Source organism: Podarcis filfolensis, assembly GCF_964270895.1.
Source record: "Podarcis filfolensis genome assembly, chromosome: 4".
Classification (NCBI taxonomy): Eukaryota; Metazoa; Chordata; class Lepidosauria; order Squamata; family Lacertidae; genus Podarcis; species Podarcis filfolensis.
In genome coordinates, this window is record NC_139607.1 from 62,547,312 (window position 1) to 62,564,893 (window position 17,582).

At 38.4% G+C, this 17,582-nt stretch overlaps 1 protein-coding gene across 5 annotated transcripts in view; it reads left to right on the forward strand.

Annotated features, from left to right (window-relative positions):
- Positions 1 to 17,582, forward strand: part of CADM2 (cell adhesion molecule 2) — a 365,475-nt gene that overhangs the window by 242,369 nt on the left and 105,524 nt on the right. For all 5 annotated transcript variants that reach the window (XM_083611653.1, XM_083611652.1, XM_083611654.1 and 2 more), the window contains 2 exons: positions 6,324 to 6,476; positions 12,001 to 12,138. In XM_083611653.1, the coding sequence (XP_083467779.1) occupies positions 6,324 to 6,476; positions 12,001 to 12,138 (291 nt within the window). The remainder of the gene's footprint in view (positions 1 to 6,323; positions 6,477 to 12,000; positions 12,139 to 17,582) is intronic.

Here is a 17,582-nt window from a genome sequence, read left to right on the forward strand (position 1 = left end):
AGCAAGCATTAGTCAATTAAATCCTGTGATACCCCTAGGCACAAAGTAAATATTCTCATTACACAGACTGGGAATTTGCCTTAGTGAGGATAAGCAGTTTCCCAGGATTCATATTTCAAATGGAACTTGTAATCTGTGTCTCTCGCTTGTTTCCACCGACCTACACTTACACAACTGTCCATTAAATGGACTTTGCCTGGAGGGAGTTGAGAGTCTGCATATACAAAATGGGCATATGATTTTGGTAATTTGGACATCTTGGTATCTGTGCCTTTTAAATTATATGTTCGATATGATTGCAGTTACGGGCTGAATTCACAGGTCTTCACGGTGGGCATTAATAAATGTGATGACATCACAAGTCAAAGTTAAATCGGATTTGACAATGTACTCCCCCCACCCACCCACTAATAGTGCCCCTGTGCCAGTGTGATTTTCCAAAAATTGAGTCACGCAGAAAGAGGGGAGTATCAACATACCCAGAGTAACCACCTAAGATTTAAGGAAGAACAAAAATCATTTAAATCATTGAGCTATCCATGCTGATACACACAAGACACATTTTTGTGGCATATTACTCAAACCTTATATTGACTTTCAAGATCATCTGCAATTCCTGCTGAAATAAGAAACAGAAGTCCTATGACCCTTGTAGCTATCAGTTAGCACTTCACTAACATCTTCATGTGACCTTCGTACAAATGCATGCCCAATGGTAGCCCAATCACCAGCAGCAAAGACAGCAAGTCTGACTGGCTGCCAATCCTAATCTTCAATAGCCCAATTGTATTCTAAATTGCAAGATCATGCTGAAGATTCATAGACTAAAATAAATTAATGTGTGCTTTTCCACAATACATAGTCTTATTCTTTGAGCTTTGCCATTCCAGCTTCACAGTCAAAATGTGTAATGCTTTACAGTATAAACTATTATTTTACAAAACAGCTTGCACAGTAATTTGTCATGGTACTTAGTGTTGCTTTGCAGAGCAATCCTGTGCATTTTTTCTTGGAAGTAAGACTATTTTGGTTTAGTAGAGCTTATTTCCAGGTAAATGTGCATAGGATTGCAGCCCCTGTGCATTTTGTAGAACAATTATATTTTTCACTGCATTGTTAAGAACCCCTAAATATTGAATTATATTCCACTATTTTTTTCTAGAACAAAAATAAACATTGCCCTTTTTTCTTTCTTCCTACCTTCTTTTGGTGAGGTGCTGATATTGCAAAACTTTGTTTGCCAAGATAGTTACTTACCTTTTGATCAAAAGGTAATTTATAGTTTGAGGAAGCTTAAAGAGTAATGATCCTTATTTCAATAAGTTGGTGGATAAGTTGGTGTTTCCTGCTTGGCAGGGGGTTGGACTCGATGGCTCTTGTGGTCTCTTCCAACTCTATGATTCTATGATTCTATGAATATTTTTATTTGCCATATAGTTCTAGCACCACGCAGTTGTCCAAATTGTTAATAAAGTAGCACCAGTTATTATTAACAATGAGGATTTAATAATCACTAAGATAGCATCTGAAAAATTGCTAAAGGGAAAGCAAAGTTGGGGTAGAAAAAGGCAATAATAAATATCACAACCCTCAAAACATCAATACATTTTTCAAACAAAAGTGCACACTGGATGCCTGGGTCCATGCCCATCTCTGTCTTCTGTCAATCACACACATCCTTTTATTAGTCTAAGATAGAAAATAAACAAGAAGACTGACAGTTTTGTGTCCTTTGGCATTTTTGTGTCACCACCACAAGAGGAAGAGGGTATTATGTCATCAGTCAAGTCTGTCAGGTCTGGTTTAGGCTGCTGTTTATCTTTAAAGATTGTTTTCCTTAATTTCCCCCCAAAAAACGGATCCTCACATCTATTATGGATTGTATGTTGTTGATACTCCAGGAATCAATCCCCCCCCCCATAAACTGGAAATATTCACCGGGAACTATTTGTTTTCTTTCTATTAGTGGCCATAAATACATTTATTAATATAGCTACAGTCTTTGTGGAAAACATTTTAGAAGCAGTAGCTACAGTCTTTTTCAGCATAGGTAACTAGCATGGAAATTTCTAGAGATTCATTTTGAGCAAAGATCAGCTAACTTTTGGGGCCCAAGGGCACATTTGCAAACTGCAGAAACTGTCATGGGCACTACACATACACATGCAAGCACACACCACAGCCTTTTCTAGGACCACTCTATGCTTCCTCAGTCAGACCATACCTGGAATACTGTATCCAATTCTGGGCACCACAATTTAAGAAGGACGTTGACAACCTGGAATGTCTGCAGAGGAGGGAAACCAAGATGATGCAGCTTTCTTCATTGGATAGAAATGATGGGTGTAACCCTGCAACCAGCTAGCAACAAGCTTAAGTAAAATGAAGGGAAAGAGACTTAAGTACCTGCAAAATTAGCATTTATTTTTGTTTTATGATATCTGGGCAACCCAATTAGGAGGCACAACTACTGTAATAACAGCAAATAATAAATTAGAACTAGTATGTCAGAAATTGTTTTTGTTTTTGTAGCAGACCTAACTTTTAAGAATCTCATTATATATTATGTCCATTCATATTAGCTTGCTTCTTTTCATTGTTGATAACAGAGAAATGCTAACAGCCTGAGGTAGTAAAAGCTTTTCAGCTACATGGTCATTGTTGCAGTCACTTTTTTATGTGGCTTCTACAGCTGCTAAACTTATTCCTTCGGGGCTAATCAACAACAATTCCCTTTCTATATTGCTCTATTTAGCACTGTTTCATATTAGGGGGGGGTGCTTATGTCTTTGATTACCCGATTCATTCATGAAATTGTCTATCTCAGCACAGAAGTGGAAATGATCAAGATTGATCACATGAATAAATTGAACTGTGTGAATCCAAAATGTGTTGAGAGCACTAAAATAATTTATTTTCTATATGCTCTCTCATGCTATGTATCTTGGCTGCAATTTTATTAGTAGAACTGTCTGAGAGATTGATTCAGTTGCCTCCCCTCCCCAATAGAATGGAAGGAAAGATTGCAAGGCTTTGTATATAGCTGGGGAAATACTACTTACAACATCTCCAGAGTGGAGAATTTGTTAACATTTTGTGCAGTTCTGCAACTCTAGTACTTCCAAATATTCATTTAATATTTTCTCTGATTTTCTCTTAATTTCTTTCCTTACCAAAACAGAAATGTATCATTTTGAAATCGATATTTTAAAGAGATTCTCTATAAAAAAATACCTCTTCCCTGTCCCATCTCATTTTTCTGATGACTTGTCTTCTTCCAGTAATCTGTATTTGCCTGGGGAATTCTGCCTGAGGAAGTGATTTATGCATTTTATTAAAACAATATTTAGTGTGTTGGAGGAGTAATGGGTGCATCAGGTTCCCAGTGGTTTATAAGCATGGCAGAACTTACTGTGAGGTGGGCAATGCCCTGCTACCCTAGGAGAACACATGTGGCAGCAGTCCCTCTTTGACAATGGTAGATGGCCAACAACTGCATTCTGAGGGTGGGACTGCAGTCCTGGCAGGTTTTGTGGCACTACAGTTGACAGGTGTAGGGAAATCTCATCAGCATCACCATTTATACAGGTGTGTTACAAGTATGAAAATGTGAAACTCCTACCACTGGAGGTTGACCAGGAGCTGCTTGATATTATTGATTCACATAAGATGGTGTACACTTCATGTATACACAACACAGATACATTAGTACACGCCCCACTTCCCTAAGTGAAGAAAACATCCAAGGGTAGAGCTCATTAAACTTCAGTTCATTTCAGTGAGAGCCCTGAAGACTGAAAACATGGTTGTAACATTTGCTTTATTTTCAAATATACAAGTAGATCATGCGTGGATGTAAACAGCAGACACTCCTACCAGGCAGCAAGCAAATTCCCTGAAGATTTGCACATACAGTCTACCAGTCAGCTCACATTTTGCTCCCTGACTGTACCCCCCATTATATATTACTTGTGTGAAAGGGGGAAGCACACTATTCCCTATCCCATACTCCCAAGGACATGTGACTTTCCCTGGTTGTTGTTGTTTAGTTGTTTAGTCGTGTCCGACTCTTCGTGACCCCATGGACCAGAGCATGCCAGGCACTCCTATTTTTCACTACCTCCCGCAGTTTGGTCAGACTCATGTTTCTAGCTTCGAGAACACTGTCCAACCATCTCGTCCTCTGTCGTCCCCTTCTCCTTGTGCCCTCCATCTTTCCCAGCATCAGGGTCTTTTCCAGCGAGTCTTCTCTTCTCATGAGGTGGCCAAAGTATTGGAGCCCCAGCTTCACGATATGTCCTTCCAGTGAGCACTCAGGGCTGATTTCCTTAAGAATGGATACGTTTGATCTTCTTGCAGTCCATGGGACTCTCAAGAGTCTCCTCCAGCACCATAATTCAAAAGCATCAATTCTTCGGCGATCAGCCTTCTTTATGGTCCAGCTCTCACTTCCATACATCACTACTGGGAAAACCATGGCTTTAACTACACGGACTTTTGTTGGTAAGGTGATGTCTCTGCTTTTAATGATCCTGTCTAGGTTTGCCATCGCCTTTCTCCCAAGGAGCAGGCGTCTTTTAATTTCGTGACTGCTGTCACCATCTGCAGTGATCATGGAGCCCAAGAAAGTAAAATCTCTCACTGCCTCCATTTCTTCCCCTTCTATTTGCCAGGAGGTGGTGGGACCAGTGACCATGATCTTCGTTTTTTTGATGTTGAGCTTCAGACCATATTTTGCGCTCTCCTCTTTCACCCTCATTAAAAGGTTCTTTAATTCCTCCTCACTTTCTGCCATCAAGGTTGTGTCATCTGCATATCTGAGGTTGTTGATAATTCTTCCAGCGATCTTAATTCTGGGTTGGGATTCATCCAGCCCAGCCTTTCGCATGATGAATTCTGCATATAAGTTAAATAAGCAGGGGGACAATATACAGCCTTGCCATACTCCTTTCCCAATTTTGAACCAATCAGTTGTTCCATATCCAGTTCTAACTGTAGCTTCTTGTCCCACATAGAGATTTCTCAGGAGACAGATGAGGTGATCAGGCACTTTCCCTGGTACTACCTCAATATCCATGCATTGGTGAGATTGTCTGACTCAAAGAAACCTATGCAAGTATTTATTATTTAAGTGTGTGTGTGTTTCTTTAATATTTATATCCTGCCCCACATCACACCTGAGTCACAAGGCTGGGTCACAACAATTTAAAACACAATATACAATAAAAGCAACTCAGTATACACTTTCAAGAAGAACCATCCTCCATCTATTCAATATGTCAATGGGAATAACCATGCACATTCAGCTATCTCTGCTTGTCCTATCTTCCTGCTCCTACTTATTTTCTCCTTGAATGTGGTTCGGAAAATTCAAAGAAATGTGCAATCCAATCTATAACTATGTTCCTAAAGGCATATAATGTCTAGTACTCATAGACATGAGGAAATATATTTTAATAATCTTCAAGCATGGATTTATAATTTAGGCTGAATTTTTTCTTATGGTAAGGAGCCTATAAATGTGGCGGGGACGCCTTATGACCTCTGGATCCTGGAAAAGTGTATCCCTACCGTCGTCACCACCACCACCCAATTCCTGAGACCTGAAAACACTAAAGAGTGGTCTCAAGGGCTCAAAACACTATTCCCTAGCAATATGTTTCGTTCAGTTCACCATTCTGGATTATTAACAAGTAAGTTGGCAAGTGACACATATATACACACACACTAATAAATAAGGAAAATCAATATTGTTGTTGTTTCAAGATGTATGATGTTATCTTGTACCAATGCTTGAGCCAAGCATACAGTCCCATGATCTGCTTTCAGGGGAAAACAATTGAATATAGTGAACCCGGAGTGCAAAACTAGCTAAACTATAGGTTTGGGTTGTGTGTTTTTAAACTGAACTGATTTCGGAAAACAAACTCTCCCAGACACATAAAAATTCTAGACAATACAAGTGAGATGAACACCAGCCGTTGCTGTTGTGTATCACTTAATGCAAAGAATGTGGTGATTTGTTCTGTGGTAATAATCCATTCAGGTTACCTACAAAGAAGACTATTTTGCAAAATTGTAGCTTTTGATTTCTTCTTGTTTTGTATTTTGATTTTAAAGCAATATTTTATTTGTCTTGTCCGATATTTGCCAAACTGAGCATTTGTAAAACTCTGTGATATAAATGGTATGAAATTACTTTTTAAAAAACTTTATACCTAACATATTTCTACAACTTCACATTAAACCTGCTACACTGAAGATGGTATTACAATGTTCATTTATGAAATATTTTGAACATATGTTTTATTTTTGCTTTACAGCTTTGAGGGACAATAGGATTGAGCTGCTTCGAGCTTCGTGGCATGAACTAACCATCAGAGTCACTGATGTGTCACTGTCAGATGAAGGGCAATACACCTGTTCTTTATTTACTATGCCTGTCAAGACTTCCAAGGCTTTCCTCACCGTTTTGGGTAAGCATAACAGGTTGAGAATACCAAAGAGAAAACCGTTGACAAGATAACTTATATAGCTTCTTATGAACTTTAGAGGATTCTGCAGAATATGGCTGCATTCAGATGTTGTGCTGAACCATGGCATATTGCTACAAAAATGAGCCTGGTCTCCCCTCAAGGTCTCCCCTTCAGACATGGTTGTAAGGAGGAGTTTGGAAGCTAACCACAGCAAGTCATCTGAATCAAAAACTGGTTTATTTTAACTAAATTTAGTGAGAACAAGCCAACTTGATAAACTATGCCTTGAGTTAACTTCTACTAATCATACTTACTTTGTCCAAGTTCAGGTGATGTAGCTCCTAGACTCTTCTTTGTAGCTGCACTAGGTGGAAAAATGAAGTGCACTAGCTTGGAGATAGGCTAGGCTCATTCTCATAATGCTAAACTATATTTTAGTGTTACATCTGAACCAGCCTTGTATATTGAGTAGACACAGTGGCTATTATTGCTTTACACTGAGATTATCTGTAGTGAAAATTATATTTGACAATTATAAATGACAAATTAGTGAATCTCTTAAACTGGTGTAGCCAATGTGGTCTCCTCCTGATGCTGTAGACGTAAACCCCCATCATTCCTCATAATTGGCCATGCTTGCTGGGGCTGGTGGAAGCTGTACTCCAAAACATCTGGACTGACATTGTTGGATAACAAATGGAATAGCATTAAAAACCCATTTATCTTTTCATTTGGAAGATAGGTAGGGACCATAGCCTAATAGCAGAACACAAGCTCTTTATGCAAAGATTCTAAGTACAGTCCCTACTGCCTTTAGTTAAAAGGATCAGGTGATATGAAGATACAGCATGATTAGATGATGAAATGAAAGATTCTCAATAATTGCTGAAAGTCAAGAGTATACCATGTTAGGCTAAATGGACAAATAGTCTGACGTGGTATAAGGGTGTGTCCTAAGTTAATGCACATTGCTCAGAAGCATGAAAAGAAATGCAAGTGACTCATGCATTCATGTTTCACTGCCTTTCAGAATCTGTAGAACTGCAGTTTTGTTGCAGTATCTTGTAACCTGGGTTGATACAGAAACCACAGTACACTGTACAGTCCAAGGACTAAGGAGTTTGTTTGTTTATTTGTTTATTATATGTGCTCCTTTTCTCACTACAATACTATATAGTGCACAGGGGAAGAAGTAAACATGTCTAATGAAAAGGCACTAAGAGCATCTATTTTATTCCTTACTCCCTTTCTACTTTAACGGAAGTGCACATTTCCACAAGGATGGCCAGCTTCTTTAACTTCTAAATATTCCACCTTTTTTAACACGTAAAGAAAAGCTATAAAGCAAAAGACTTGGGAAGTGACCCAGAAAATAGTTGAGGCATCAAGATTCATAAGAATCTATGAATGTTTGTGTCCACAAGCACACACACACACCTCTGTATATGCTACTAATACGCTATAAAAAATTGGTACGCTAATCCAGCAAGGCAATTCTGCCTATGATATAAGATGTCTGTCAATGAACTACCTTCTGGATGCAACACTATGTGCTTGAAAGCAAGCTGTGTGTGTGCTAATCCTGCACTGCATGTATACCATTGGACTGATGGCATCTATGGAGAATGAGGATGATAATTGCAGGTACCTCCCCACCTCCAATATACTAGCACTGTCAGAGTTGCCAGTGCTGACCATCTGCTCAGGGACAGGGGGAGAACTTTGCATATAGCAATTTATATATAGGCTGCTGCTGTGCATGGGGGTCTCTGGATCTAGGAGTTGCCCCCTGAGTTTGACATGTTCTTCTTACCTTTTCTTACTCGTCCCTTTTTCAGTTTTTTCTCTGCTTTTGACTCTTTGTATATAGTAAGGTGAGAGTTGAATTTAATAAGGCTGATGTAAAATGTTCTGTGTGCCAGTAATATTAAACTTAATCCAGCCAGGGAATTGCTTTTGTGCCTAGGATATGAAATATGTGCCTCTGCTAGTTCCACTGAGACTATTTTACCTGTTTGACGTTAAAGGGGAGGGGGAACCAACTCAGAACAGAGTATTCCAGGATAAAGACAAACGCAGGTCAGTTTTCAATCTAAAGAAGCATATCTTAAGATAATAATAATAATAAACAGGCGGCCGTTTAAACTCAGTGTGTAATATACCCCCACTATCTTTGTGGTTCTAGGGAAAGCAATGTTAAAAAGGCATTTGTAAAGCTGTAGTTTTTTTCTCTCTTTTTTGTAATGTAAGGGCAATTATCAAATCAGTTTTAAAAATCTCTTTTCCTGTAATTCGTTCGTGCCATCTTTTTAATAAGATAGGAAATTTCTGTATATATCAGTTCCCTTTTCAGTCTTTTGAATTATTAGATTTTAATGTTAGGGGTATTATTAAGGATAACATATCACACATCTTGGAGAGAATTAATGCATTGAAAAAAACTCTGCTGTTTCTTTCATGTGTTGACTACTGCTCAGGCATAATCAGCTACCTATGAATTTAGATAGAAGTGTTGTTGTTGTTTTAAAAAAGCTGAATGACAAAGTGAGGTGCATTGTAAATTATATCTGACTTCTGTCCAGTGATAAAGTCAATGAATTACATAAACAGCATTCTTAAAATAGTGTTGCCCTTATCACTGTGTGTGATAAGAATGGATAAAAAAAGACAATGGAAGGATGTATTCCTCATCCTAACCCTTCTTAGCTAATTTGTGAAGCAATACTATTGATATATTTGCACAGAAATAATTCCCATTCTGTTCAGTGAGGCCAACTTCCTAGTAAGCATTCTTAGAATTATAACCTCATCATTTTTACATTTGTTTTTAAATTTCCCCTTCCATTTACGTGGACATTTGGTGGGATGTGTTTCATGCTTGTATTTTTTCCTGTGGTGTAAGGCTGCACTGGACTGTATGTTGCTTCTGAAAGAGGCATCTGCAGTCTGGGTTAATTTTAGACGAAGAGGGCCAAGTGATAGTGAAGGTGTTATTTGGCACCAAGGTCTGGCCTCTCTGCCCAGCGTGCACTGTGTGACTTCTTGTGCCTTATAACTTACCTTACCTTACCCTCTGCTGCTCTGTGGTCTCCCCTGTCATTATCAGTGCATCTTGTTTTTGTTTTTCTATTTCTCACCAAGGCTGTTCTCCTTTTTGCTGTAACCTATTTTTCCTTATCACGTCACATGCTTTTTCTACTCTTCTATGTTTACCATGTAAACTCCTTTACATCCCTGTCTGTCCCCTGATGCCATTGATCTGTCATCATTCATCTTCTGCCTTAGCTATTTTTAACAAACAATGGGCTTGCAACCCTGTGGTAGGATCTACTAGAAGGAAATAACTCAGCACAACGACTAGCAGAATCTCTCCTTTAGTTGAAGAACCATTGAATTTAAGAGTCCAGCATTAATTTCCATACACTGCATAATACCTAGTCTACTCTGTACTTGGAATAAGGAACTGATATGCAATAGCATGGTATGGTTCAAAATGCTTACCTGGGGAGCTGAAAAGCATAATTCACAATAGTACGACATGTCTGGGGTTTGAACAAATAACTGATGATCAATGGTCTAACAGAATATCTAGCTGAGGAAAATAACTGGTTGTTCCTTTCAGTAAAGATAGATGAGCAATACTAACAATTGGATATCTATGAAAATTTATCTGCACCTAAGATGCTAGTGTTCTGGAATGTAGAAATAACCACCTTTTGTGGGGAGTGTATAAAAATATCCACTTATTTGGAGAAGATAACTAAGAATTCTTTAGCACCTCTGGAAGAAAAGTATAGATCAGGACTGTCTTGTGTACTCTAAATCTCTCCACCTTGCCATTTCCTTCTACTCTATTATTTTCTTTGTTAGTTATCTGTATTACTTCATTGTCTCCTTATTTCAAAATCTCTGGGACCATTTTTCCATTTTTGCTTCACTCAAGGTTCCCATCCATCTTTCATTTCTATCACAACTGATGGCACCACATTATGAACAGGGATGCTGGAGGAATTCAGTTTCTGACAATTCTCGTACAAGCTGACTTGATCCACATCTCTAGGACTAAACTGCAAATCAGAATATAGCTGTCTATTTTTGTGTGGATTTTTCTAAAAATGCATATTAATGGAGAAGGGAGATGAAACATCTACAAGAGTTAGACACACCAGAAATAGATTGGTCTATCCCTGATTATAAGTCGCTGGCAGCCTCTTGCCCAGCATTGCTTGGGACTTCTAAGAAAGACAATTAATCAGTTCAATTTTGAAATCAGTCATTAAAATCAGTATGGCTCCCACAGGTTCAGTCCACCATCTTGATTCAAAATGACATTAAACCACAGCTAACCATAGAAAAATCCCTGCTCCTTGATTTCAGGAACCATCATGCAAAATTTGGTGATGATATATTAAGAGGCACCCAAATGCATAGTGAATAAACAAACCAGCCTTCTAAAATACATAGTTACTATTGATCAATGGTAAACCATCTACTGCTGTGTCTTCTTCATGTTCTATTCCTGTTTTCTCCTCTTCCCCATCTCAGTACCCCTATTAAAATTATTGTTAAAATTATTTCTAGTGGAGTGAGGATAGAGGCGAAAAAGCAAGAAATGTGGAGTTAGGACAATAATATAGAATTCAGAGACAAGCCACACTAGCAAATAGTTAATAGAAAGGCTCTAGTTGCTGACAAAGCAATGAAAATGGAAAGTGCTGGGCTCAGCTTGACATGCTCTTGCCTGCCCTGAGGCCCACACCTCATCACCTTACAGATACACAGGCTTCTGAACCTGTTGGCGCATCCAGATTTGCTTCAATTGCTTGGCTGTCTTTCCACAGTGCACAAAAGTCTCTGAGCTCCAGCTGCACACTGAGTCCAATTTCACGGTCTGCATGGAAATTCACTGTTTCTGTGTAGTCCATGAAATCATAATTTATACAGGATATAAATTATGATCGTATGGTTTGATCAAAACCACACTATGATCTACAGAAAGGATATCAGTGAATTTTAACTTCTTATTAACTAATTAGACTGGAATAAGTATAACTTTTATATGGCCTCTTTTCTTTCTGTATTGCTAGCTCAAATTATACTGTAAAGCTTTCAGATATTAGCTTAGTTCATACTATAGATAAAGGGTAAAGGGCCCCTGACAGTTAGGTCTAGTCGCGGACGACTCTGGGGTTCTTGGCTTTTACTTCTCAACATGATATGCTTAGAATCAGGAATCCATTGTTTTGAAACTGAAAAAGGAAGTCTGCAAAATTGTTCAAAGATTCAGAATGCTTGTTTATTTGGGGAGAAATTTATGCAACTCTTATGTTGGATATGTAGTGCCTTGGATTTTAAAAAAGATTATAGATTAGTGTCACTAAACTTGATATTGCTGAAATAAATGTCTGTACCAGTAGAAATTGTACTAATCAGTAATGCCATTTTACCTCTCTGCACTGTTAAAAGCATTTAAAACAACTCGTATGGTATCAACATTATAAATCATGTTTATGCTTTTTGCTAGGTGTTCCAGAGGTTCCTCAAATTAGTGGATTTATTTCACCAGTTATGGAAGGTGACAGGATGGAGCTTACATGCAAAACTTCTGGTAGCAAGCCAGCTGCAGATATCAGATGGTTCAAGAATGACAAAGAGGTGAAAGGTATTGTTCAGAATTGCATATTTCATTTATAAGAAACAATTGTTAATTAAACAAGCAAAGAAGTGGATTTGATTTGCAAAACTGTTACTGTTCCATTCCTGGTAGATAATCAAAGAGTAACCAAATGAATTTTCTAAGCAAATGCTAAGTATTTCTCATGCTGCTATGAGTGGGTAACCCAGTTCATAAAATCATTGCAACAGAAGGCATCTCAAAGTTCATCTAGTTCATTCCTGCAGAGGAAGAGACCTGCTACTGCACTACCTCTGATGGGTGACCATCTAGCCTTTGCTGAAAACTCTCTGATGAAGATGAGTTAACCACCTTCTGATTCCTTTGTTGGTGAAAAGAGCCAAGGCTCTATGTATCAGTGTCTTCTTTCCCACACTAGCCTAGGGTTTGCAGCACAATTCCCCCACAGTAATTCCACACAGTGATGAAAATAATGCATGTACCTGATAGCCAACATTCACAAATACCAAGTACACAGGTTGGATAGAAATGTGTCGGGTCACTGCTTCACTCCATATATGTCTCTGTTTTTCCACCACCACAGTTTTATGTCCTTGGCCTATGTAGCTGCTTCTTTGCTCTGGCTGGGTGGAGCAATCACTACATCCCTTTTCACTTTTTCCTGGCAGATTAAATCACATAACTTCCCATTAGAATTAGCTGGTGCCCATTGGGGTTGGTAGAGTTCAGGATAGGGCAACTGCCAAACGGTAGGGGGGACCAGCTCCTTTTTTTGTCCCCATCTTCCTGCCTTGTAAAGGTACAAAACATACTTACAGAATGCAGTAGAATTACTGAGCAGATATTCAGTAGTTTTCTCAAGTACGGACAAACCACAAAATTTTGGAACCTGCACCAGGCATAGAAATGACTAGTCATTAACTCTGCCACTACAGCAAGCTTTAAAAGTCAATTTCACCAAAAGCAGAATGGTGACGCTCGGAGTCCATTAACCCAAGAAGCAGAATCCATGCATGGTATCAAAGCAATTCACAAAAACCCTTTCACAGAGAGAAAAGTGGTGAGGCTAAGAGTTCAAATCCCATCCACACCTCTTTTACATATACATCCCTTCATACTCTGTAACCTCACTCTAGCTACCTAGGGGGCAGAGAAAAAAATAAAGGTAGGAAAGGGGAAAGACTGGAAGTAAGCAGGAAAGGGAAGGAGGGAAAAAAGGGAGAAAGTCAAAAAGAGGAGACAGAATAAACAAAAGAAAGAAAAATGGGCATGGGAGATGATAAGGAAAATTGCTGCTTCTTTATACACACTGAAAAATCACAAAGCAATCCCTTCTGCTACCTCTTGCCTATTCTCTGGTTGTTTTGTGTTCCCAGTGCACACTGGATCACATTGTCTGCTGTCTGGGCACTTAGTAAGTGAGTCAGTGTCTGTGAGGATTCTTCATTAAAAAAAAACTACAAAAGAAAGTCATAAAAGCAATAAAATAGGAAAGCAAAACAGCATTCATGCAGCGGCAAATTTAGCAGACAAAAACTTCTTGATCAGTTCATTAGGATAGCATTAAAACACCTCAGTATGGTAGACCAAAAACAAAGAAAACCTCCTAACAGTAAAAATGTCTTCATTAAATGAAGGTCAAGATCAAATTAACTTCTGAAATCAGGGAGTTCCATAGTCTGGATATCATCACAGAAAGGCCCATTTCCCACACAAAGCTTATTGTGTATCTTCTCGCACATAAAGGCCATTTCACAGTTAGCATTTTCAGAAAGCAGACCTCACTGCTGTACTTTTTGTGCTTATTTGTTAAAACAAACACCTGGAAAACTAACATGGAAAGAAGATGCCACGAGTATACAAAGGCTTCAGAAGAAAGGTTGGATGAAATTTATCATGGCTCTGTTGTTGATGTATCTACCTTAAGAGCTTATCAAATTGTTAGCATTCCTGAATGAGAGTTCAAAACTACAATATCAGGATTAGATAATTGGGTATATAATAATATATATGTATAATAATGCATTGCCTGTTAGAAGAGTGCTGATATTTTAACAGGCACCATGGACAGATCTTATTATATACATTACATTCCCAATATATTAACCTATTGAAGGATATGAATGAGTGATTGAGGCACATGTTGCAAGACAAAATATGTTGAATACTCAACATTTTTACAAACTACAGTTTAAAATGGTTACACTGTTGACATTTCTTCTGAGAAACAACAACCATATAAAGTGTTTTTAATGCAATCTTGATTTTCTCTCTGCTTTGCAATTTCTTGCTCTTTGTGTCTGCTGCCAGAAATACAAGTGATCATGTTACATTGCTGCTATAATTTTTAACACCTCTTTTGCAATAATGTCTCAATCTAGCTCTTTCCTTAAAATATTCAATTAGAATCTGTGAGTGTCAAAATTGTATGGCATTAGTTGGCTGCGAAGCTTCTCCAAGCAACGTTGCAGAAGTAATCGGCTAAACCATTAATCTTTATTTAATATCCACCAACACTGAGTAATGTATAATACAACAAATACTAGCATATTTAGAAAAAGAAAGAGAAAAAAAGAAAATTTCCTCATTCTCCCAACCCCTGTAACATTTCGTGCCATGCAATATTTCTAAATCAAAATCAGAAGATAGTAATGGATAGAGAAATATTAATTTTGTCAGAATTAAAATGTATCTGAATTCCCATGGCCAAAATATGCATACAGAAAATACGCATTATCCTGCATCATAGCTGGGGGACGTTCCAAGCAATTCTTGTCATTCTTAGTTAATAAAGCATGTTGAATTGAACATTAGCTTTCACACCATAGTTCATACAAGGGTGGAGATGCAAGTAATTTCCCTGATTCCAGCTGTTGGGTGAAAAAATCACATATTCCCAGCTGCAGATAAGTGTTCTGAATATAATAATAGATCAGAGGGAAGGGGAGCAAGTTATTCCTTTACTCTTTCAGGCATTGCATGCTTAAGCCTGTTGCAAAGATGTGGAAGGATTTGCAATAGCCTGGCACCGTGGGAGGAGTAAGTCAGTTAGTACTTTGAAAAAGCAACTAAATATGACGTCCAGAAACCTGGCCAGCATTTTGAATTAGAAAGTATGGTAAAGAAATACCCTGGCCTAGCGCAGTGGTAAGGGAGCTCATTTTTAGGCAAGAAAGCAATGCTCAAAGCTACTTGCTCCCTCTTATAGCAGAAACAATACTCAGTTGAGCTTTTTTCAAATGAGCAACAATCATGCTGGGCTCTGAATTAGCACGCTAACAAACATGAGAACAATTCAGAAAATTCTACTCTATCAATGTCTACTTAGCTGCAAAAAAATTCAGGGGAGTCTTGCAGACACAAGAAAACAATCACTTTAGAAGGAAGAATAGCAATCTTCAATGAACTCTTTCTCTTGGACCTCCCACTGCCTTGATACAAATGTAGGCTCATTTGAAAACATCTAGCTGCTAGCTCATTAAGATAACTTAGACAGGACACTCAATTCTATTTTTACTACTGTCTAATTCTTTAAAATGGCTGGTCACTTCATGCTGGGAACCCTGACAGTGCAGTTCTATACAAGTTAGTTCAATAGGGCTTACTTCCAGATAAATGGATATATAATTAACAGGCTGATATGTTTGTTTACTTAAGTCTTGTGTTTCACATTTCTAGATACTGATGAGATAATTTGGATAAGTAAAAACTTTCCTTCTTCTCTGCTATTACATCCCTGTAATCTGGTCAGACAGGATAGATCATCACTCACAAAGTATCAGCCATCAGAAAGCGCCACAATGTTGATATTGAGCGAAATGATGTCTACACATGCTCTAGTCCAATCAATCAGGGCAGAGAGAATTTGGCTCTGCAACCAAAATTTTACCTTTCTACTGGAGCCTTTTTGTAGTAAAAATGATCTACAAGAGGGCAGAATCTCAATTCTCAAATCATAGGAAACCAGATATATCACTATGGCGAGTAGGGAGTAGGAAGGAATGAGATAGGTTTTAGGTTATGTTATGCCTTTAAATAGGTTATGTTATATTCTGGATTATGTTATGTTTTATAGATTATGTCTGAATAGGATGAGAGTGTTGGAGATACGTGTAAATGTGTATGTGAACCCGGTCTTTGGGGGGGTGTTTGATTTTCGTTGTTGTGTATACTGTGTATATACGGACAATGACAATAAATTTATCTAATCTAATGGCACTATTTTCTTGAGTCCACCAGCGTCTCTTCATGCAAAGATGGCTAAATAATGCCCATCTCATTCCTAATATGTCCAGCCCCTACACATTAGAGACCATCACAAATTTCTCTTTCAGTGTAGGGATGGATATGCCATCTCTCGGTATGCATTGTTTTCTATCCACCTGACTTTCACAATGGCTTCCCTTCCATTTTCACTTTGAATATTGCCCACTTGGGAATTACATATTGGATATTAATTCAGATTAAACTTTCATTGACCAGTGGTGGATGGCATGGTAATATAATAAGGGCCAAATGACATTATTTATTTAAAATACATTTATCTATCACTATATCATAAGGAATCAAAGTGGTTTATTATACACAGAGACAAAAAAAATCAAATATATATGAACACTAACTATTCATTAGGGAAAAGATCTACAGTGGTACCTCGGGTTACATACGCTTCAGGTTACAGACGCTTCAGGTTACAGACTCCACTAACCCAGAAATAGTACCTCGGGTTAAGAACTTTGCTTCAGGATAAGAACAGAAATTGTGCTCCGGCGGCACGGCAGCAGTGGGACGCCCCATTAGCTAAAGTGGTGCTTCAGGTTAAGAACAGTTTCAGGCTAAGAACAGACCTCCAGAATGAATTAAGTACTTAACCCTAGGTACCACTGTAATCTTATTTGCCAGCATAAGCCTGGTGGTGCAGAAAAGTTTTCTGATTCTCTATTAGCAGACCATTTCATAGGACTGGGTCAATGACACCAAAGGTTCTATTTTGTGTTGATATCAAGTGAGCTTTGCCAACTCAAATAACAACTGATGATATGCATGCAGATTAACTCAGTGATTGAGCTGGGATATAAGTGTTTAGTCAAACCCTAAATTAGTCCTAAAATTTTTAGGGCTTGAATCTAGCTAAGTAGTAGATGGGCAGCCAAAGCTGATGTTATAACTGTGTTGTCACATGCTATTGTCATTACCCACACCAGCAGTCTGTCCACTGCATTCTGCACCACCTGGCACAAACCAGGCCCAAGGGCACACAGAGCATGTTTCAGTAATCCAGCTATAAGGTTACCAATGCATGGAGTATGGTGGTGAGGCTATCCCTGTCCAGCAACAGCTGTAGCTGATAAACCAAACAAAGCTGGTAAAAGATACCACAGAGGAGACTTTAGCCTCAAGTGACAAAGATGTATCTAGGAGTACTTCCAAGCACCTGCACCTTCAGAAGGTGTACAGCCCCATCCAGAATC